This window comes from Mustela nivalis (assembly GCF_964662115.1).
Source record: "Mustela nivalis genome assembly, chromosome: 14".
Taxonomy (NCBI): Eukaryota; Metazoa; Chordata; class Mammalia; order Carnivora; family Mustelidae; genus Mustela; species Mustela nivalis.
In genome coordinates, this window is record NC_139033.1 from 67573827 (window position 1) to 67598141 (window position 24315).

The 24315-nt window shown below is 36.5% G+C and overlaps 1 protein-coding gene and 1 long non-coding RNA gene across 3 annotated transcripts in view; one reads left to right on the plus strand and one right to left on the minus strand.

Moving 5' to 3' along the window:
- The window catches only part of LOC309847890, a 407011-nt gene that overhangs the window by 326404 nt on the left and 56292 nt on the right, over positions 1–24315 (plus strand). The window lies entirely within an intron of this gene.
- Positions 1–24315, minus strand: part of MIB1 (MIB E3 ubiquitin protein ligase 1) — a 131249-nt gene that overhangs the window by 85707 nt on the left and 21227 nt on the right. The window contains exons 2-6 of the mRNA XM_082698744.1: positions 23688–23859; positions 20945–21074; positions 14307–14411; positions 11111–11177; positions 9593–9797 (exon numbers count right to left, since the gene is read on the minus strand). Coding sequence (XP_082554870.1) covers positions 9593–9797; positions 11111–11177; positions 14307–14411; positions 20945–21074; positions 23688–23859 — 679 coding nt within the window. The remainder of the gene's footprint in view (positions 1–9592; positions 9798–11110; positions 11178–14306; positions 14412–20944; positions 21075–23687; positions 23860–24315) is intronic.

Genomic DNA, 24315 nt, shown 5'->3' on the forward strand with positions numbered 1-24315 from the left:
AGGAGATTTTATATATATCTCTTTTTCAGTATGACAGATATAGTACTACTTATTTCAATTCACTGGCCACAGCAGCAGTCCACTGCAAGATTATACACTAAAGCAGTTGGCCATTTTCCTACTGTCATTTAAAGTATTTTCAAATTTTCACTATGACAAATAATACTATAAAGAACATCTTTCCATGAACATCTTAGTACACATGAGGTCAGTATTTCACTAGTGATTCTTAAAAAGCTACCTAATCATAGAATATATTTGCTTATGATTCTGATAGAGCCAAATTTCCCTAGATAGTACAGCATTTCTCTATACCATTAATAAGCTCATGGATAAAAAAAAGTACTACTTTCAACTTGTCACACATGGGTATTTCACAAGATTATAATCACCGCCTCAAAACAAATCTGGATTCTGATTTCTTCTTTGCTATACATAAGCATTTGTCTATGTTGCTACCATCTTCATGACTACCATTTTATTGACTACTTAATATTTTATCAAATAGAGGTACCACAATATATAACACATTTCCCCCCAGTCCTATATGTCACTCCACAGAAAAAAGGTTCCCCAAACAAGTTTTTACAATATGACATACTATTCCCTCCTCCCCTTAATTCAAATGGTCATCAGCATATAAAAGACTCTAAGAGATCATACATATAAAAACTTACTAAGTTCAAGTAACCATGTAAGCAAACTTTACTTTCTAAAGCAATCACAAAGAGAAAGAAGTGCATCTGACCAGTTAAGAAAAAAAATCAGATACGCATACATTTTCTTCTAGCCTTACAATCCTGGTGCTTTTTATTTTGCTCCCAATACTCCAAAATTGATGAGACCTATGATAGCACCAGAGCATGACAGCACTCCCTCAAGTTGTTCCCTCTGCTTCCAGTGTTGCCTCCCTGATGAAAACTCCATCTTCTAAACTCACTCCACAGGTAATTTTCTCTCTTAAGTTTCTTCTGATTTGCCTCATTAAAATCACCATGCTTCAGAATACCGTTAATACTCACCCATAATTACTTACACCATTTTAACACAGTTCTTCCTGGTTTTGTCTATCCAAACTAAAAGGGAAACCCCTTCAAAGCAGAGGACCATATCTTGTCTTTGTACTCCTAGCACTGATCATAGGGCTAATACAGGTTAAGTACTTATAACATTTTTGTTGAAAAAAAGAGCAACAAAAAAGATTGATTTTCTAGAATTCAAATGTCATATTTCTGTTGACACTACTGCCCGAGAAAGAATTCTGACCAAGAAAGAATTTGGCAAGCAATAATCCCAATTTATCTTAATATTTCCAAACAACAGACAAGGTAACAAAATGTTAGTAAAAAGTAACACTAAATATTTACATGCTAATCTGAACTTAAATTGTGTAAATTTAAGATTTCCTTCTCTTTTTATTAACAGCTTTGAGATATAATTAATATACAATTCACTCATTTAAAGTGAAATTGGTGGTTTTAGTATATTTGTAGACTTATACATCCAAGTATTATCTAATTTTCATCATTTTCATCACCACAAGATACTCCAAAATGATTAGTTGTCGATCCACATTTACCTCTCACTCCAGCCCTTAACAACCATTAACATACTTTGTTTCTACGTATTTGCTTATTCTGGATATTTTACATAAATCACATAATACGTGACCTTTTGTGAAAGGCTTCTTTCACTGAGCACAATATTTTAAGATTTATCTATATGCAGCATATGTCAGTATGCCATTCCTTTTTATGGCTGAATAATATTCCATTATATGTATGCATCATGTTTTTTTTATCCATTGATCAGTTGGTTGACATGTGGGTTGTTTCCATATTTAGGGTGTTATGAATAACACTTACACAAAAATTCATGTATAGGTTTTTGTGTGGACACATGTTTTCAATTTTCTTGACTATAAACCTAAGAGTGGACCAGCTAGGTCATATGTTAACTCTATATTTAACATTTTGAGGACCCACCAAACTGTTTTCCAAAGCATCAAGACCACTTCACATTCCTACCATCAATGTATGAGGATTTCATTCTCATTTCTCCACACCCTCACCAACACTTTAATCACATACTTTTTTTATTTTAGTCATTCTAGTATGTGAAGTGGTATCTCACTGTGATTTTAAATTACATTTCCCTAGTAACTAATAACATGGAGCATCTTCTTCATGGGTGTTAACTCCTAACCCATACTGTGACTGTATTTGGATAGGGCCTTTAAGGAAATATTAAGATTAAATAAAGTCATAAAGGTGGGGCACTAATCCACCAGGACTGATGTCTTCATAAGAGGGTCTGTTCCTCTTATGAAGAGAGAGAAAGGTCTCTCTCTCAGCATGCACAGAGAAAAGGCCATGTGAGGACTTAACATTCCCTTACCCCAGCAGTAAGAAAATTGATTTCGGTTGGTTAAGCCATTCAATCTGTAGTATTTTGTTAAAACAGCCTTAGCAAATTAACACAATGCACTTATTGGTCATATCTGTATTTTCTTTGGAAAAATCTCTATTTAAATATTTTGTCCATTTTTAAAATGGGTTAGTTGTCTTTTATTGTTGAATTTTAGGAGTTCTTTGTATACTCTAGACACAAGTCCCAAATCAGACATATGATTTGTAAATATTTTCTCTTACTCCATTGTCTTTTCACTGTTAGCTTCCTTCAAAACACAAAATTTTTAAATTTGATGATGTCCAGTTTTACTTCTTCTTTGGTTCTTCTGCTTTGGGGGTCGTATGTTTAATCCAAAGTCGCACAGACTTACACTTCTGTTTTGTTCTAAGAGTTCTATAGTTTTAGCTCTTACACTTAGGTGTATGATTGATTTTTTATTTCATATTTCTACATGGTAATATAGTTGGGGTCCAATCTTATTCTTTGCATATTGATAACTAGCTGACTCAGCACCATGTTCATTTCATTGTAGCTTTATTTATTGAATTATTTGAGGTATGACTGACATATAACATTAGATTAGTTTAAGGCATAGAACATAATAATTAGATGTTCGTATGAGTATACCTCATTTTATTGTGCTGCATAGATAGTGTTTTTATAAATTAACAGTTTAGGGGCACCTGGGTGGCTCAGTGGATTAAAGCCTCTGCCTTCAGCTCGGGTCATGATCCCAGAGTTCTGGGATCGAGCCCCACATTGGGCTCTTCGCTCGGCAGGAAGCCTGCTTCCCTCTCTCTCTCTGCCTGTCTCTCTGCCTACTTGTGATCTCTGTCAAATAAATAAATAAAATTTAAAATTAACTAATTAATTAATTAACAGTTTATGGCAACCTTGTGATGAGCAAGGCTACTGATGCCACTTTTCCTATAGCATTCACTCACTTCCTACCTCTATCACATTTTGGTAATTCTCAAAGTTTTCAAACATTATATTTGTTATGATGATCTGTGATCAGTGATCTTTGTTTTTGTTTTTTGGTTTTTTGCTGGATCAATGATCTCTGATTTTACTACTGCAATTGACTTAGGGAGCCAAACCCATGTAAGACAGAAAACTTAAGTCTATAAATGTGTGTGTCTGGATTGCTGCAAAGACCAGAAGTTTACCAGCTTTACCATCTTTCTCCCTCTCCTCCAGCCTCCCAATCCCTGAGACACAACATTATTAAATTAGGCCAATTAATTACCTTACAATGGCCTCTAAGTGTTCAAGGGAAAGGAAAATCACAAATCTCTCACTTTAAATCAAAAGCTAGAAATTATTCACCTTAGGGAGGAAGGCATGTCAAAAGCCTAGATAGGCTGAAAACTAGGCCCCTTTAACAAGTTAGCCAAATTGTAAATGCAAAGTAAAAGGCCTTGAAGGAAATCCAAAGTGTTACCCCAGTGAAAACATGAATGATAAGTGAAAAAGTCTTATTCCTGAGATGGAGAAAGTCTGAATGATCTGGATAGAAGATAAACCAACCACAACATTCCCTTAAGCCAAAGCCTAATCCCAAGCAAAGCCCTGACTCTCTTCAATTCTGGGAAGGCTGAGAGAGATCAGGAAGTTACCAAAAAGAAGTCTGAAGCTGGCAGAGGTTAGTTCATGAGGTTTAAGGCAAGAAGCCGCCTCCATGACGTCACAGTGCAAGGTGAAGCAGCAAGTGCTGATGGAGAAGCTGCCCCAAGTGACCCAGAAGATCTTGGTAAGATCATTATTGAAGGCGGCTACACTGAACAACAGTGCTTCAGTATAGACAAACAGCCTTCTCTTGGAAGAAGATGCTATTCAGACTTTTCACAGCTAGAGAGGAGCAGTCAGTGCCCAGATTAAAGCTTTTAAGAACAGGCTGTCTGTCTTGTTAGTGGCTACTGCAGCTGGTGACTTTAAGTTGAAGCCAATGTCCTTGACCATTCTGACAATCCTAGGGCTCTGAAGAATTATGCTAAATCACTCAGCCTGTGCTCTATAAAGGGAACAGCAAGGCCTGGATGACAGGCCTTTATAATATGGTTTACTGAATATTTCAAGCCCACTGATGAAACATACGGCTCAGGAAAAAAAATTCCTTTAGAAATAGTGTAGCATTGACAATGCATATGGTCACCCAAGAGCTATGATGGAAAGCACAATGAGATGACCGCTGTTTTCATGCCTCCTAATACAACAGCATTCTGCAGCCCACGGATCAAGGAATAATTCTGACTTTCAAATCTTATAATTTACAAATACATTTTGAGAGCATCTGGGTGGCTCAGCTGGTTAAATGTCCAACTCTAGATTTCGGCTCAGGTTGTGATCTCAGGGTGGTGTGATCAAACCGCAAGTCAGATGCCCCACCAGCAGAGGTCTATTTGGATTCCTTCTCTCCCTCTGGCCCTCCCCTCAATGCTCTCTCCCCAAAATAAATAAATCTTTAAAAATAAATAAAGAGCACCTGGGTAGGTCAGTCAGTTAAGTGACTGCCTTCAGTTAAGGTCATGGTCCCGGGGTCCTGGGATCAAGCCCTGTATCAGGCTCCCTGCTCAGCGGGGAGTCTGCTTCTCCCTCTGCCTCTCCCCCTGCCTGTGCTCTCTCTCTCTGTCAAATAAACAAAATATTTAAAAATAAATAAATAGCGTAAAAATAAAAATACATTTTTGTAAGGCTTTATCTCTCATAGATGGTGATTCTTCCAATGGAATTCAGCAAAGTAAACTGAAGACCTTTGGAAAAGGATCTGCCATTCTAGATGGCATTAAGAACTTTCACAATTCATGGCAAGAGGGCAAAATATCAACACTAACAGGAGTTTGGGGAAAAGTTGATTTGAACCCTCATGGGTGACTCTAAGGGGTTCCAGACTTAAGTGGAGGAAGTCAGTGGAAATGTGCTGGAAACAAGAAAAGAACTAGAATTAGGAGTGCCGCCTGAGGATTTAACTGCATGGCTACAAGCTCAAGATCAAACTTTAACAGATGAGGAGTTGTTTCTTACAGATGAACACAGAAAGTAGCTTCTTGAGAAGAAATCTACTGGTGAAGTTACTGTGGAGATTGTTGAAATGACACCAAAGGATTTAGAAATTACATAAATTTGGGTGACAGAGCTGAGGCAGGTTTTGAAAAGACTAACTCCAGTTGTGAAAGTTATTCTGTGGGTAAAATGCTATCAAATAGCACTACATACCACAGAGAAAACCATCCATGAAAGAAAGAGTCAATCAATGCAACAAAGGTCACTGCTGTCTTAAGAAACTGCCAAAGGGATGCCTGGGTGACTCAGTTAAACATCAGCCTTTGGCTCAGGTCATAATATCAGGGTCGTGGGATCGAGTCCCTCATCAGGCTCCTTACTCACTGGGGAGCCTCCTTCTCCCTCCCTGCCATTCCTCCTGCTTGTGCATTTCCTCTCTCTCTCTGACAAATAAAGGAATAAACAAATAATCCTTAAAATTAAAAAAAAAAAAAAGGAAAGAAAAAAGAAATTGCCACAGCCACCCCAAGCTTCAGCAACCACCACCCTGATCATGCAGCAACCATCAACACTGATATGGGCACCAAAAGATGAAAACTCACAGATAGCTTAGATTATAGTTAATGTTTTAGCAATAAAGTATTTAAGGTATAACTGCATATTTAATAAACTACAGTATTGTGTAAATATAACTTTATACACACTAGGAAACCAACACGTCACTTGACTCGCCTATTACAATGGTCTGAAACTGACCCTATAATATCTGCAAGGTAAGCCGGTATATGTTATCAGCATCATCTATTGAAAAAACTGTTCTTTCCCCCACCAAACTGTGCTGGACCCTTGTCAAAAATCAAATGACCTTAAATGCAAAGACTTATTCTCAAACTCTCAACCCCTGTCCTATCAACCTACATGTCCATTTTATGTCAGTAATATACTGTCTTGATACTGTAGCTTTATCATAAATTTTGAAATTAGGAAGTGTGAGTCCTCCAATTTTGTTTTTCTTTTTAAAATTATTTTGGCTAATCTGGGTCACTTCAATTTCCATATGAACTATAGAATTAGGCTGCCGATTTCTATAAAAAAGGCACCAGGGTTCTTTTTTTGTTTTTGTTTTTTTAATTTTATTTATTTATTTATTTGACAGACAGAGATCACAAGTAGGCAGAGAGGCAGGCAGAGAAAGAGAGGAAGGGAAGCAGGGATGCGGGGCTCGATCCCAGGACCCTGAGACCATGACCTGAGCTGAAGGCAGAGGCTTAACCCACTGAGCCACCCAGGTGCCCTGGCACTGGGGTTTTAATATGGATTGCATTAAATTCGATCAGTTTGGGGAAAACTGCCATGATATATGCTGAATTATGTCCTCCAAAAAGAAATGTTGAAATCCTAATCACCAGTACCTCTGAATATGACCATATTTAGAAACAGGGTCTTTGTAGATGTAATCAATAAAAGGAAGTCATACTGGATTAGGATGGGCCCTAAATCCAATGAGTGGTGTCCTTATAAGAAGGTCATATGAAGTTAGCTTTGGTCATTTTTATGTAAAAAATTTTAGAATTCCCATGAGTTCAATTAACTTCCTTCTATGTCTTCTCAGGGTTCTTTCCTTATGGATGGCAAAGCTACAAATATTGACCAAAATAAAACAGTGGAGTTGGGGAATTGTTTACGTGGCTCTCCGTCTCAAATGATTTTCTACAACTAGCTGAGTTTGACCAATCAGATTGATTTGAATGCATTTGAAAATAAAATCTATACCCAGCGGGGGAAATAAAAAGAGGACCCATGAAGACACACGGACACACAGAGTCACCGAGGAGGTCATGTGAAGACAGAGATAGAGAAATGAGTGATGCATCTGCAAGCCAAGGAACACCATGGATTGCCAACAACCACCAGAAGTTAGGAGAAGCATAGAACAGATTCTCCCTTAGAATTTCCACAAGGAACCAATCCCACCAACACCTTGACTTTGGACTTGTATGTAGCCTTCCATAACTGTGAAAGAATAAAGTGCTGTTGTTTAAGCCACCAAGTCTGTGGCGATCTGTTATGGCAACCCAAGGAAACTAATACACCATCTGCATAGTATCAGATCTCCCAATCCATAAGCATAAGATGTCTTTCCATTTACTTAGATCTTCCTCAATTTCCTTCAACAATGTTTTGTAGTTTTCAGTGTACTAGTCTTGGACTTACTTTTTAAAGTAATCTTTACAGGGGCACCCGAGTGGCTTAGTTGGTTAAGCATCTGCCTTAGGCTCAGGTTATGATCTCAGAGTCCTAGGATTGAGTCCCACATCAGGCTTCCTTGCTCAGCAGGGAGTTTGCTTCTCCCTCTACTCCTCACCCAGCTCATTCTCTCTCTCTCAAATAAATAAAATCTTAAAGGAAAAAAAAAATCTCTATATCCAATAGGGCCTCAAACTCATGACCCCAAGATCAAGAGTCACATGCTCTGCTAACTGAGCCAGCCAGGCTCCCCAAGTCTTGCACTTCTTGGGCTAAACTAATTCTTAAGTATTTTATTCTTTATGATGCTACTATAAATGAAACTGTTTTCTTAATTTCATTTTCAAATTGCTCATTGCCAATCTACAAAAACGCAACTGACTTTTCTGCATTGATCTTGTACCCTGCAACTTTGCTGAACTCACTTATTAGCTCTAATAGATTTTTGTGAATTCCTTATGCTTTTTATATACAAGATCATATCACCTGTGAATAAAAATGGTTTAACTCCTTCTCTTCTCTTACTTCCTCCTTTTATTTATTTTTCTTGCCTGTCTTGGCTAGACCCTCTAGAACAATGCTGAGTAAGAGTGGGGAGGGCAGACATTTTTATTCTGTTCCTGTTTTTACGGGAAAAGCATTCAATCTCCACCAAGTATGATATTAGCGTGGGTTTTCACAGATGCCCTTTACCAGGCTGAAGAAGTGCCCTTCTGTTACTGCTTTATGTAGTTTTTATCATGAAAGGAAGTGGAATTCTGTCAAAGGTTTTTCTTCATCTCTTGGTATTATCACATGTATCCTTAAGATTTTAACATAATTAGAGTTAATTCTACACTCTGGTAAGCAATTTCATGTTAATTGTTTCATTATCTATATAGAATTCCTCCCCTAAAGAACTCAACAAGTTCGTTTCTTTATGTATATGTCAGTAATAAAGCTTTGACAACTATTCAATTTAACTACCACTTTTTCTTTAAAATACAACCATATTGGTAAATTGAATATATTTTATTTTATGTTTTAAAGAACAGAATTTTTTTTTTAAGATTTTATTTATTTGACAGACCGAGATCACAAGCAGACAGAGAGAGAGAGGAAGGGGAGCAGGTTCCCGGCTGAGCAGAGAGCCCGATGCGGGGCTCAATCCCAGCACCCTGGGATCATGATCTGAGTCGAAGGCAGAGGCTTTAACCCACTGGGCCATCCAGGCACCCCAGTTGAATATATTTTAGCCCTTAAGAGCAAATAAATAAAAACCTCCAAGAAACTTGCAACCTAGAGGCAAAATAAATAACCATTTTCATATATAACAGGAGACCTAAACAGAGGAATGCATATACCAGGGAGAGTGGAATACGAGAGAAGGTTCCCAAAACACAAAAACGCAGTATTTATGGGATGCAGAGGAGTTAATCCAGACAAAAAAAGGAGAAAAAAGTATTGCACATAGAAGAAACTGTATGTACAAAGGTACAGAGTGAAGAAATGCATGCAATTGATGTTACTAATAAGGACTGATACATGCACAAGAAAAAGCTATGCTACCAAGAGATGACTCTCTGGAGATACGGGTCAGAGTTCTAATTTTATTCTTCTCATTCAGACTGATACAGTCCATTGTGAACAAAAAACTTTTTAACTATATTTTACCTCATACTGATACAACATATTCTGCTCCAGCAGAAAGAAAAAAGTAAATAAAACATTGTATCATAAATATATTCATATAAATTCATATACATACCACACACACTTCTTATCACTTGTTCTCCTCCACTTTACCAACATATTCTGGATTTTTATCTACTATCTAACAGCTAGCTTTAAGGAGTCTTTGATTATAGCACATTATTTGCTTTCTCTAAGGCTCTTTCCTCTACATACTAACTTTATTTACCATTACTAAAAATTAAGAAATATTACCAACCTATTGCCACTTGGATACTGTACTACAATGTCATGATCTTCATCAATGCCACAAACAGTTCCAGTTGTAGTTAAAGTCTCAAACATGCCATCAGTCCAGCCTCCATGACCGTGCTGCAAAGACTGTACAATTTCTAGGTCAAGATCTATATTTACCAAGTCACCGATCTGCAATCCACCAGGATTCCTATTGCCATTTTGCTCGCCTGTAATTATAGAGGGAGTTGAGAGAGGAAAAGGAAAACCACAACAATATCATGCAACTGCATTATTTTTAAATAAAAACAAGCTCTACATATTTTCATCTTTAATCTTAAAATGTTTTGAGAGAATACTCAATAAATATCAGATTCTGGAGTTAGCATCAAAAGAAAGAAAATAATCAGACTCACAAACTCAAATAATGTGATGATTTACAACAATTGAACAAGAGCAGAATCTATTAGACTATGCAAACCTATATCAAAGTTCGGGGTTTTGAAAACATTCACTTTTCTGCCTGGATGACTTGCTGACTATTCATGCAATAACTACACTACAATTACGTTATTGAGGTTCGGTAACTAACTATAGTCACAATAATTAGCTAGAAAATATGAAAGAGAACCTTGAAATTATTTTCTTCTCTGAACTACTTAGTACTTTTTACCAAATGACCCCTGTGATTTTTTTCCTAAGGAACATTTTTAAATATTTGTAAGTTCTTTCCTTAGATTATTTTTAAAACTAGTTCTAGTCAGGATTCATGATCAGAAAACACCATGACAAGGGATCCAAAATATGTATGCTGATTCTACACTTTTCCTCTGAAGGCAAGACACAAAACAAGGAAGTTTCTGAAAGCAAGAAAAAGGGATGATCTTGTCAAAAATATAGATATTTCTTCCACATTCTCCTTTAAAAAAAAAAAAACCAGGGTATGCTATAAGAAAACAGCACTTTTTAGCCAAAAGGGAGATAAAGCTATTTAAAAAGAGGAACATAGGCAAGCATTTGGAGACTAAAGCCTTAATCAGAAGAATGTGGTAAATATTCACCAGCAATAAAGAATCCGTAATATGAGGAAAATATTGTTTTCTTATCTTTTTCTTATTTAATGACACATGAAAATTTGTTAATTATATAACCTTAATTTTTTATTTTTATATTTAGAAAGCGATTTTACAAAAATTCTAAGGAATTTATAAGCATTAAATTGTCAGATTCTATTATCAATACTTAAGACTCATACTGAAAGTCTAACACAAATTCAGTATGTCTAACAAAATTTTTCAACATGTTTATAACCAAAAGACAAAGGTTTCAAAAAGATTATGACACATAAGTAGTATATCAATTCTCAAGATATGACAACTTCTTCAGAGTCTGAATAAATTTAAAAAATGCATACTTCAAAAACCAAAATAAAACCCAAAAAGTATCTCCTTAAATAACTTTTTTTAGAGCCTAATTTAAACATTTTCTGATTTCATAAATTCTGACAAACTATTTAGTAATTTTCACTAGTCTGCTGACTCACCTAGCACAGGGCAGTGATCTCTGTAGAAAGAACCTCCCTTGGCATCCTGGACACACTTGAGATCAGACTAAGAAGAAAAGAAACCAGAAAAATCACGCTTGAAAACTTCAAGTATAGCTCAGTACCTAAAATAGGCAAAAATGTTCATTCAGAACATACCCTCCACAAAAGTTAGTAGCTCTAGGTTAACAGTCACACTAAACACTGCTTTCAAAAGCACCCATCAAAAATTAAAAGACTGGGGACGCCTGGGTGGCTCAGTTGGTTAAGCAGCTGCCTTCGGCTCAGGTCATGATCCCAGCGTCCTGGGATTGAGTCCCACATCAGGCTCCTTGCTCAGCAGGGAGCCTGCTTCTCCCTCTGCCTCTGCCTGCCATTCTGTCTGCCTGTGTTCGCTCTCTCCCCCTCTCTCTCTCTGATAAATAAATAAAATCTTTAAAAAAAAAAAATTAGAAGACTGATCCTCAGATAGGTTATACTTCATTTACCTTTAGTTTTCCTTCAAAGTTAAAAATTAAGATGCCTAGATCTTTATATTAAAATATTTACAAAAACACATATAAGACCTCAACAAATACCTAGTATTTAAAATGTATATAATACATTCCATTTTAAAGATACTTTTACAAAATGAAACAGCACAACTCATTTTGCTCTGTTCAGTCAATTTTATGACATACACAAGGCAGGTATTAACTCATTTAATAAAGAAAATTATCCAAAGGTAAACAGAAAATACAAACGGATAGGACCCAATCCAGTCTTTTGATTCCTTAGCCAGTTAATTTTTCTATTTATGTAAACTTTAGTCCTTACTTCCTAACTTGGGCAACTCAAGTTCCTTCCCACTTAGTTTTTATAAGAAAACAAATTATTTTTTAAGTATCTCAACAGGGAGGCAGTTGTCAGAAAATGTGAACTTAGAAGAGCAACCTTGAGAGTTACTATAAACATTTAGATTTATTTTAAAGTGCCTAATAGCATAAGGGGTCAGTATATACTTACTGTATTAAGGAAAGGAGCTCCCTTATAGAGAGAGAGAGGGAAACACACACACACACACACACAACTCAACTCCCTTTTTTATAGCTTCTTTTGCCACTAGAGCATCACATTTCGCTCAGTCCTAGCCAAAGAGACAAGGGATCAAATTGTTTTAATGTGATACTTTAATCCAATAATTCCACTTTTAGGAATCTATCCTAAAAAAATACAAGCATAAATGTGTACAAGGATGCTTACTGAAATGTTTGCAACAATTAAAAAAAAAAAAACAAAAACCCAGATACCATTAAGAGAACTATTAAATAATGGCATAACCATACAGCAGAATACTACTCAGCCATCAAAAAGGATCAACCTACACACACACACACACACACTATATATATATATATATATATATATATATATATATACATACTGCTCATTAAGTACCTCTGCACATATAACTTCTGAAGCAATAATCAGAATCCCCCCAAAATTCACAATTTAAAAACAGGAGGAGGCATAAAAATACTAAAAAAAAAAAAAAAACCTGGAAACTAATGCTATTTGCAAGTATTAAAATTGGCAAATCAGGTATTTTTTTAGATTCACGTTTTGGCTTTTTAACTTATCCCATATAAATATATTTATTCCACATAAATGGATTTATGAATATGGGCTATGGACATGGGATAACCATTATTCCATATAAATGGAATAAATTAAAAAGCAAAGGGACAGTGGGATATTTTCCCCTCCTACCAAGGGGCATAAAACAGTTGGGACAAAACAAAAGTTAAAGAATTCTTTGAAGGAGGAATGTATTTGAGATGGAAAAGATATAAAAGGTATTAATACTTTGGCATTAATATTTAGTTGTACTCCATAAATTAAATAGCTGAGGTCAACATTTGAACAGTGATCCATGAAATGCAGAAATACAGAGCAATCCATTGAATAAACCACCATTATTCTCCTAAGCATGTAATTCGAAGTGTTTTTAGGTCATTTTCTTTTTTTCCCACCAATTTTGTTTTTTTTAATTAACACATAATGTATTGTTTTAGGAGTACAGGTCTGTGATTTGCCAGTCTTACACAATACCCAGTGCTCACAACACATAACCCTCCCCAAAGTCTATCACCCAGCCACCTCATTCAGCAACTCTCAGTCTGTTTCCTAAAATTAAGAATCTCTTATGGTTTGTCTCCCTCTCTGATCTCCCCTTATTTTATCTTCACTTTCCCTATGATCCTCTGCCTTGTTTCTTAAATTCTGCATATCAGTCAGATCATATGGTAATTGTCTTTCTCTGACTAACTTATTTCACTTACCATAATACCCTCTAGTTCCATCCACGTTGTTGCAAATAGCAATATTTCATTTTTTGATGGCTCAGTAATATTCCATTATATATATATACACACATATATACACACATACACACACATCTTCTTTATCCATTCATCTGCCAGTGGACATCTTGACTCTTTCTGTAGTTTAGCTATTGTGGACATTGCTGCTATAAACATTAGGGTGCACATGCCCCTTCAGATCACCACATTTGTATCTTTGGTGTAAATACCCAGTAGTGTGATTGCTGGGTCCTAAGGTATTTATTTTCAACTTTTGAGGAACCTCCATACTGTTTTCCAGAGTGGCCACACCAGCTTGCATTCCCAAGATTATTTTCAACTACCAACACTACTCTTTAAATATAGAGGGGGAGAAAAAATCTCCTTAAAAACAACTGTAACACTTATTATAATTTATACTTTTAATAGCTACCAGAGCTAGAATATGAATATCCTATAAAAACCTCATTATAATACCATAGTCCATGTCCATCCTGAGGAGCAGCCTTACAGATGATTCTAAATCTTTTTGATAGATTTTAGTAAATAAGCCCCTAACTCAGATTTATAAGGGATCAGCTCTACACGGTCAATATACGGCAAGCTATCCAAATATTAACTGAAGACAAAATCATATTTACTATCAAACAGCATAAGCAAATGTACTAAAAATGTAAAGTTTATTATAACCTCACTTTACAGATTTTCTTCCTACTGCAAAGTCATGATTCAGGTGGTTATATTCTGACAAAAGAATATGACAAAAGGAAAAAAAAGGATTACAATAAGGGCTACTTTATTTCCCTTCCTTCATCTATCCAATATTTTTATCTTTTGTGATTCTTACTACTCACCATGCCCTCAAAGCCAACTCTGTAAAGGTTCTTAGCACCATTATCCCAGAGAACATATGCTGCACTATGTGGGCTTGATGCACTCCAGTCCTGGATTTCTGTTACCTAAGAGAATTGTCAGGGAAAACAATTTTTTTTAAAGGAGAGAGGATAAGTTAGTTCTTTTAATTACATTTATAATGTTACATATCATTTCAGCCATCATCTTATGTAACAGGATCATGAAAAACACTTGTCAAACATATGTCACTTCTAACCATATAACTCAATTATAACTAGAGATATAATTCCAGAATTATAAGATAATTTCTAAAATCATTATAGAAATTTTGAATTGGGAGGCTTAGTGATTATAGTAATAGATTACCAGAATATACAGAACTCAATACAAAATGTTAAATTTTGATTCTTAAAGTGTTCCCTTTAAGAATAGTGTATTATTTTAAGATTTTATTTATTTATTTGCAGAGAGAGATCACAAGTAGGCAGAGAAGGAGGCGGGGGGTGGGCAGGCTCCCCACTGAGCAGAGAGCCGGATGCGGGGCTCAATCCCAGGACCCTAAAATCATGACCTGAGCCAAAGGCAGAGACCCAACCCACTGAGCCACCCAGGTGCCCCAAGAACAGTGTATATTTTAAACCCATTATTCATTACAAAATTGAAGATCTTTGACCAGATACCCAGAATGATTTAAGATAAATCTGCTCGCTGGTGAGCTGAAAGCTGTGGCACAATGCTTGATGCCAATGTTTAAGGAAGATGAGCTGACATCACTCCTCCAGCACTATATTCCTCAGCTGCCCCAAAAGGGAAGAAACCCAAGCTAAAACACCAAGCCTACAATGGAAACCCAGACACAATATCTAGGCACCACACACAACAGATGATTCATAAGCTCTTCTGACATTAAAACAAAACAATACAAAACAAAAACACTACCAACAACAACTGGGGTTGTTACTCCTTAAGGGCCAAGAATCAACAGCATAAAAATAATACACAATGAGTGCTGAATTAGGGTGTTCTCAAGTAAACCAGTCTATAGCTAAGAATGGGAAGTTGAACATGTGTAACTCATTACTTTTCTCCATCCAGATACAATTAATCAGCCACTCCTTACAGTTACTTAGAATGCCAAGCTGATGTTAAATATAATTTTAAAAGCAGGACCTTAAAACGTAATTTTAAAGCATAACCTATTTCAAAAAAGATACATAATAATCCTTCCTTATTTTTACCCTGATTTAAAAAATCATTTTGCAAGTTATATGTTTTATGATGTTTTTGTAAAGATAAAAAGGATTTAAGATTTAATCAAACATCTGAGAAAGATTTTAAATTGTTATTACATAAGTCTATTTATTTTTAATTTTGAAATAAATCGTACATTATAAGAAATATTAACACATATAAACTTTAAAAAATGAGGGGCATCTGGGTGGTTCAGTGGGTAGAGCCTCTGCCTTCGGCTCAGGTCATGATCTCAGGGTCCTGGGATTAAGCCCAATCGGTTGACTATTCAACTCTTTCTTTCAGCTCAGGATGTGATCTGGGGTCATGAGATCCCCGCATCAGGCTCCATGCTGGGCATGGAGCATGCTTAAGATTCTCTCTCCCTCTGCCCCTGACCCCAATGCTTGCATTCTCTCTAAAATTAATAAATCAGGGGCGCTGGGAGGCTCAGTGGGTTGAGCCTCTGCCTTCAGCTCAGGTCACGATCTGAGTGTTTTGGGATGGAGCCCTGAATCGGGCTCTCTGCTCGGTGGGGAGCTGCTTCCCTTCCTCTCTCTGCCTGCCTCTCTGCCTACTTGTGTGTTCGTTCTCTCTCTCTCTCTCTCTCTCTCTCCCTCTGTCAAATAAATAAATAAAATCTTTTTAAAAATAAATTAATTAAATAAATCTTTTTTAAAAATGCTAGATCAAGTAAGTCCGTCTATATATATATATATATATATATAATATATATATAATATAAAAATATATATAATATAAAATTTATATATAATATATTATATTATATTATATTATAAAATAAATTAATTAAATAAATCTTTTTTAAAAATGCTAGATCAAGTAAGTCCGTCTATATATATATATATAATATATATAATATAAAAATATATATAATATAAAAATTATATATAATATAATATATAAAAATATATATATATATATATTTTTTTTTTTAATAAACATTTTATTTATGGGGTGCCTCTGTGGCTCAGTCGTTAAGCATCTGCCTTTGGCTCAGGTCATGATCCCAGGGTCCTGGGATCGAGCCCTGCATTGGACTCCCTGCTCAGCAGGAAGCCTGCTTCTTCCTTTCCCACTCCCCCTGCCACTTCTGTTCCCTCTCTCACTGTGTCTCTCTCTGCCAAATAAATAAAAACTTTAAAAATATATATTTTATTTATTTGAGAAGGAGACAGAGATAGCAAGAAACCACGAACAGGAAGGAGAGGGAAAATCAGGCTCCCTGCTGAGCAGGGAGCTAGTAGTGGGGCTTAATCCCCAGGACCCTAGGATCTTGACCTGAGCTGAAGGCAGCTGCTTAACCGACTGAGCTACCCAGGCACCCCATAAGTCTGTATTTTTATAAGGGGCACAAAAATGCATTTGACTAAAAAACAAAGACTACAAAATTTATTTAAATCAAATTCATCTTATATTTCAAATTACTTCGGATATAAGGAAGTTCATTAGTTAAGCTCTGAATCCTAAATGAAATTCCTTCATTTGTTAATATGATCTGACTTACTGAGAGGGGAACAAAACAGAAGGCTTAAGAAAGTAACTACATTAATTTTATAATTTCTATTCTGATTAAGAAAGATGTGTAGAATAGCTGCTAAAACCATTAGGTAAAAGGTTGCTGAAGAAAAGAAACTAACAATACCTGACAATATCATTGATCAATCTTAAACTCACTAAGAATAATATAATCAGATTTTGCATGCCTGATGTGATGTACCAGAGAGCACAGTGCACAACTTATGAGGTTCTCTTGCCAAAACAAAATTGAACCCTAATCTAAACAAGCCTCTATCTCTAGCAACTAGTTTATAAGAAACACGAGTGTTAGAGGAACAAGTAAAAGAATACCATAAAGAATCAACAGGAAAAATCCAGAGAACCTGATTTCTTCAACAAATAAATGGCATTTTTAAAAATCATTGACAATTTTTGAAATTGGGTTTTGGGTACATGGAAATTTGTTATACTGTTCTTTCTACTCTGATTTATGTTTGAAATTCTTCATAAAAAAAAGTTTTTTTAGGCACACCTCGGTGGCTCAGTCAGCTGAGCATCTGACTCTTGATTTCAGCTCAGGTCATGATCTCAGGGTTATGAGACTGAGCCCCGAGTCAGGCTCTGTACTCAGCATGGCATTTTCCCTGAGATTCTCTCTATCCCTCTCCTTCAGCCTCATCCCACGCTCGCACACACGCTCTCTCTCTCAAATAAATAAAACTTTTTTCAAATAAAAAGTTTTCTTAAAAGAAAGAAATACATCTAATGAACCTATGTAAAACACAATTGACACATATTCAAAAGCATTTATAAAATGAAAATAGTCTTCAAATACTAACAGAGTACTGGTACTTGAGAAACCCTTGAAGAATACACAACACAGGGGTCCTGGGTGGCTCAGTCAGTTAAGCGTCTGCCTTTGGCTCGGGTCAAGATCCCAGGGTCCTGGGATCGAGCCCTGCATCAGGCTCCCCACTCAGCAGGAATTCTGCTTCTCCCTCTCCTGCTCTCCCTGCTTATGTTCCCTATCTCTCTTTCTTTGTCTAATAAATAAATAAATAACATTGCTTTTAAAAAAAAAGAAGAAGAAGAAGACTACACCATACAGGGAAGACCCGGGTGGCTCAGGTGGTTAAGTGTCTGTCCTTCAGCTCAGGTCATGATGGGTCCTGGGATCAAGTGCCCAACAGATCAGGCTCCTTGCTCAGCAGGGAGCCTGCTTCTCCCTCTGCCTTCCACTTTCCCTATTTGTGCTCTCTCTCTCTCTCTCTCTCTGATAAATAAATAAAACCTTTAAAAAAAAATACACTACACATTTCCACAGTGTCTTTGCATCATGTTTCCCAAAGCCTACACTTGACATGCTTATTTTTGTATACGAACTTTGTTATCACCATTCAAATCATGGGACATGTTGGCGTGTGGTGGGCCAAAGACCATGTCAGGACTGTAATCTCAGCCTGGGCTGGTATGTACCCCTTAATATAGCTCACACCGACCAATTTAGTTGGACACATGCGGTAATAGTGGTGGGGTGAGGCAGGTAAAAAAAAAAAAAATTAGGTAAGATACTACACACTATTATGTTCTGCTTTGCCCTACTCATAAAACTTTTGAGTTGGACCACAGTAAGCTTAGAAACAAAAAATACATAGTAACTCAAAGTAACTATTCCTGGGGGCGCCTGGGTGGCTCAGTGGGTTAAGCCGCTGCCTTCGGCTCAGGTCATGATCTCAGGGTCCTGGGATCGAGTCCCGCATCGGGCTCTCTGCTCAGCAGGGAGCCTGCTTCCCCCTCTCTTTCTCTCTCTCTCTGCCTGCCTCTCCATCTACTTGTGATTTCTCTCTGTCAAATAAATAAATAAAATTTAAAAAAAAAAAAAAAGTAACTATTCCTGGCCAAGGCCACCACTTCTGTCCTGCCTCAGGTCCTGTGTGAAGCCCTGTGTTTCCCAGGACCTTGGCCACTGACTACCCCTGTCAACTACCAGGGAAGCAAGACAGGTTAGCCAGAGACTATTCAATTTATATTGCCTTGGGAGCTTTAATCTATAAGTGGTAATTCTACTCTATCCTTACACTAACTAAATTTGTGCTTGCTACTAGTCTTTTCAAAAATGAAATCCTAAACGTTGTGGGACACAGCATTATCCTACAATAAGAAAGAAAAACAATGGAATAAGGACATCAAATATCCATTATCTTGGAGGCGCTTACAACTGTAAAAGGATAAAAAGTAGCCTTTTAAAGGTACCCATAACGTTCTATTCTCTAATCTATATAGTGGGAACAAAAGTGTTCATTTTACTACTACTCTTTAAACCTTCACGTATTTTATACATTCTTCTTTCTTATACAGAACTACTTTCACTGTGAAAGTTATTGTGAAAGTTGTTCACTATACAAGCGGCGTCACAAAAGAGAAGACTGGGCCTTACATCCAGCCCACACTCTACTTACCAAGACCTATGCACTGGGGCAAGACTGTTCCTGCTCCCACCCACAAAAGCATGCCTTCTCTTTGCAACACCCTTGCCAAGCATGCCCCATAACATTCCATCCATCTAGAGATGGCGCCTTTTGCAAATTCTTACTACTCTATTTTCCTTTTCAAAGCAGGGCTCCTTAAATTTTCACATGCATATAAATGACCTAGGGAATCTTGTTATAATGAAGATACTGATTTAGGAGGTCTAAAAGAAAGGGGACCTATTACCTTTCTAACCAGCTGTCACATAACACCTATGCTGCTGGTCCACAGCCTATACTACAGTCACAGAATTTAGATTTACATTTTTTGCCTATCAAATCTAATTAAAATACACATTACAGCAAAGTGGGAACTTTGTCTCTTTTGTTCAATGCCATATCCCTGATGTTTGGAAGAGAACCTAGCATATACTAAGTGTTTAATAAATATTTACCAAATTTTTTAAAAAAGCAAAGTTGCTTCCTTAGTGAAAATCAAAGTACTTAAAATATAATGGCTAAAACAGATCTGTCTGACTTCCAAACATTAAAATTAGACCTTATTATTTCAAAGGAAATCAACATAAGAACACTCAAATAATAACTCAGAAAACATGTATTAGGAAAAAAAGAAAATATGTATTTGAAAAAAACATTAAAAATTTTCAATTCAAAAGGATCTATACTAAGCTACTCCAATATCTCTGCCTATCCCATCCCAATCAAATAAGCTATACAAAATTCCCTTCAGAATAACTGCAATGGGGGTGCCTGGGTGGCTCAGTGGGTTAAAGCCTCTGCCTTCGGCTCAGGTCATGATCTCGGAGTCCTACGATCGAGCCCCACATCTGGCTCTCTGCTCAAGCAGGGAGCCCACTTCCTCCTCTCTCTCTCTCTCTGCCTGCCTCTCTGCCTACTTGTGATCTCTGCCAGTCAAATAAATAAAAAAATAAAAATCTTAAAAGAAAAAAGAAGAACTGCCATAATTGACTCCTGGACAATTACCTGAGAAGGGTAACAGAGTTACCCTTCTCCCCCCTACCCCAGAAACAGGCCTCAAAAGAATTAAATATAAAACAAGTACATTCAAATTAAAACTTAATAAAAAGAAAGTCAAGAGCATGATACACTACTTAGGGAAGACTGGCCCAAAAAGCATGTTCAGAAATGCCTTCTGGCCAACAAAATGGCAACATGAAGCCAAAAGGCAGAAAGGTAAAATCTACCCAACAACCTTCTCAATGAATATCAATATTTACAACAACGTGGGAACAATCTTTATTCTTCCAGAAAAAAAATTTTAAAAACTGTTACTGGTATAAGAAAAAAATGGGCCAAGAAATTCAGTTATAGTAGTAAAAATCTTCTGAATATACAATATTATAGAATAACATGATGAATTAATTGTAAAAAGTCACCTTTCCCCTTCGTCCATTTCCTCCATCCTGATCTTCCCATTGCCAGTCCACTCCTCGTACCACTCTGGCACCTGCAAAGATCCCTCTGGCTGTAATCTTCTTAGATTTTCTACGAGACTCTAAAAGAACCCTAAAAATAAAAGTATGTATTTTAATTTATATAAAAGTATATTAACAGTAATTTATTTATATATATGTAAATGTTTTGGGGGGCGGTTGATGATCCCAAGCAGGCTCCACACCCAACAAAGAGTCCAATGCCAGGCTTGATCTCACAACCCTGAGATCATGACCTAAGCTGAAATCACGGGTTGGATGCTTAATGACAGAGCCACCCAGGTCCCCCGCCAGTAATTTTTTTAAGATTTTAAAAATTCATTTTAGAGAAAAAGCAAGCAAGCATGGGGAGGGGGCAGAGGAAGAGGGAGAAGGAGAGAATCTCAAGCAGACTTTCCACTGAGCATAGAGCATGACGCAGAGCTCGATCCCATGACCTTAAGATCGTGACCTGAGCTAAAACCAATAGTCAGATGCTCAACCAACTGAGCCACTGAGGCACGCCAATTTATTTTTTTAAAAAAATCATAAAAAAGGCTATTTTAAAAATACGATAGATTTTTATTTGTTCTAGTTAATACGTTAACAGCATGACACATAAATACCTTTACACTCCACAGATGATAATGGTGACAACAGGAGAAAAATTACATCTAATATTTACTGAGCTTTTACTATAAGTAAAACATTTACAAAAGTTTAAAAGTTTACTATACTCCTAAAGAGTATATTTTATCCATTGTTATGTTATTTTATCCATTTTACAAATGAGGAAACAGAGTCTCAGAGAGGTAAGTGATTTATCCAGGGTGACAAAACCTAAATAATAATGGAATGGAATCAACATATGAATCCAGCCTAACCACTCAGAGTGTTACTATATCCTTCACCACTTTAAAAGTGGCAAACTCAAACCCCTACAACTGTGAGAGAAGTAACATAAATTAAGGCCAAAAAGGTAATACCACAGCAATGACAAATGGCAAGTGGCACTTGATCCCAGGTTCAGGAAGACAAGAAGCAGTGGTAGGGGCTCTGGTGAACTCAAGACCATGATTTGTCTTAAGGGTACAGATGCTCCTCTGTCAGCCAACTATCACCACAAACAAATGCCCAGTGCTGACAGTCTTTGGGTATGTGTGTGCGTGTGCATGTGTGCGTTCAAAAATTTAGAGCACAGTACAAGCCAAGTAATATATCGGTGGCCTGGATGTAACCTAACGCTAACTTGTTTCCAAAGTACTGAATACTTACAGAGAACTACGGACCTTGAAAAATTCTACCCTCAAAAATCTTGACCAGCTTAGTTCTCCAAGGCCATCTTTCCCTCATTCTTCTATATCCTTCTCATTCATAAAATCAATAAGGTTTGGGGTTTTTCCTTTTGTTTTGTAATTTTACTTCAATATTCTATTCATTTTTAGAATGTCTTTATTATACCTTAACTTTAAAACTTGTAAGCAAAAGGATAAGAAGAAACAATTTGCTCAAAACTACTCCGTTAATAAAAGCAGGACCAGGATTTGAACTGGGACAGTCTTTTTCTTTCTTTCTTTTTTTTTTTTTTTTTTTTTTTAAGATTTTATTTATTTATTTATTTATTTGACAGAGAGAAAGAGAGATAGCACAAGCAGGGCGAGTAGCAGGCAGAGGAAGTGGGAAAAGCAGGCTCCTCACTGAGCAGAGAGTCTGACATGGGGCTCAATTGCAGAACCCTGGGTTCATGACCTGAGCGAAAGACAGACAATCAAGTGAGCCACCCAGGTGTCCCTGAACTGGGTGGGACAGTTTTATACCTAAATCCATTTTTCTACTATTCCTGCTGCTTCCGTATGACTGGCTAAATTCTTGCTCCTATACATTATTCTTATCTATCTATATAAAATCACCTAAAACTCCATACCAATTCACAGTTCATATTCCTCTCTCTCTAGGACACTTAATACTAATAATCCCTGTATACAGTGTAAAATATCAAATGATATTCACTCCTGGTCAAATAATCCCTTAACTTATAAACTCTTTAAGAAGAAAAAAGAATTCTGTGCTTTAAGAGCACCTGGATGGCTCAGTCCATTCAGCGTCCAAATCTCGATTTCGGCTCAGGTCACTGATCTCGTCAGATTGAGCCCTGTGTCAGATTCCACACTCAGCACGGAGTCTGCTTGAGATTCTCTCTCTCCCTCTGCCTCTTACCCTGCTTAGTTGTACTCTCTTCTCTCTCTCAAATAAATAAATCTTAAGAAAAAAAATACTATATTTTAGTTATCTTCAAATTTATACAAGCATAATAGCTGCTACATAGTCTTAATGAACGCCTGTTGATTCAATCAATGGGCCCAGTGTTCATCTGGTAGCGATTAACAGAAGAGAATGCACAGTAAGAAGAAAATAGTGAGACTCTCTTGGGCTGCCCTTGCATTTCCAAATACTGAGGAGTGCCAAGTCTCCATGCCAGAGATAGACTAGCCCAGATTATTCTGAAAAAATACATGCAACTCCATCTTCACAGAGCTCTTTTCTCACTATATGGCAGGCCTGGTCCACATTAGCCTAATAACTCCTATGTCCTGGTACTAAACCAGTTGTCAGCAGCTATTTCCAAATCCTATTTTTAAGGCTAAATAGTATAAAAAATTCAACGCCAACAAGGAATTACAACTGAAGAAAAACTGTTTTACCCTACCGCTCACTTCCTGGTGTAGTAATTCTATAAAAGCGATGTCTTAAATGATGTTTATCTCCATGATAACAAACAGTGCACAAATCATAATTTGTACATTCTGCACATTTCCATCGAATGCCAATGATTGGTTGCTGGCGGCAGGTATCACACATGGTTCCATCATGCTTGATGCCTATTAAAACAAAGATACATGCTTACATTAACTGCAAGAATTATTTACTTGAATATTACTCCCTGGGGGAAAAAATAACAGCATTTTAAAAAGTAATTCAATAAAGTGGGAAAGACTATTTCAAATGTACCATATATAGTTTCAAAACAACATATTTCAAGGATTTTAAACAGTATAAATTATAAATTAAACATTTTCTATAACTTCTTTCTTCATTAGTAAGAGTACTTCTCAGTAACACTTTTTTTTGCTGTCATCCACAAACTGAAACTTAGGTTCAATCTAGCAACAGAAAGAAGAATCATTTACTACCACGTAAATGTTTCAGACTTCAAACATTCAGAATCTTTTGAGGAATTTCAACCTATTCTCCAGGTTAACAATTACTCCAAAAGAAAAAAAAAGTTTCACCTCATATCATGGAAACAAACTACCAATTAATTTAAGCATCCATCC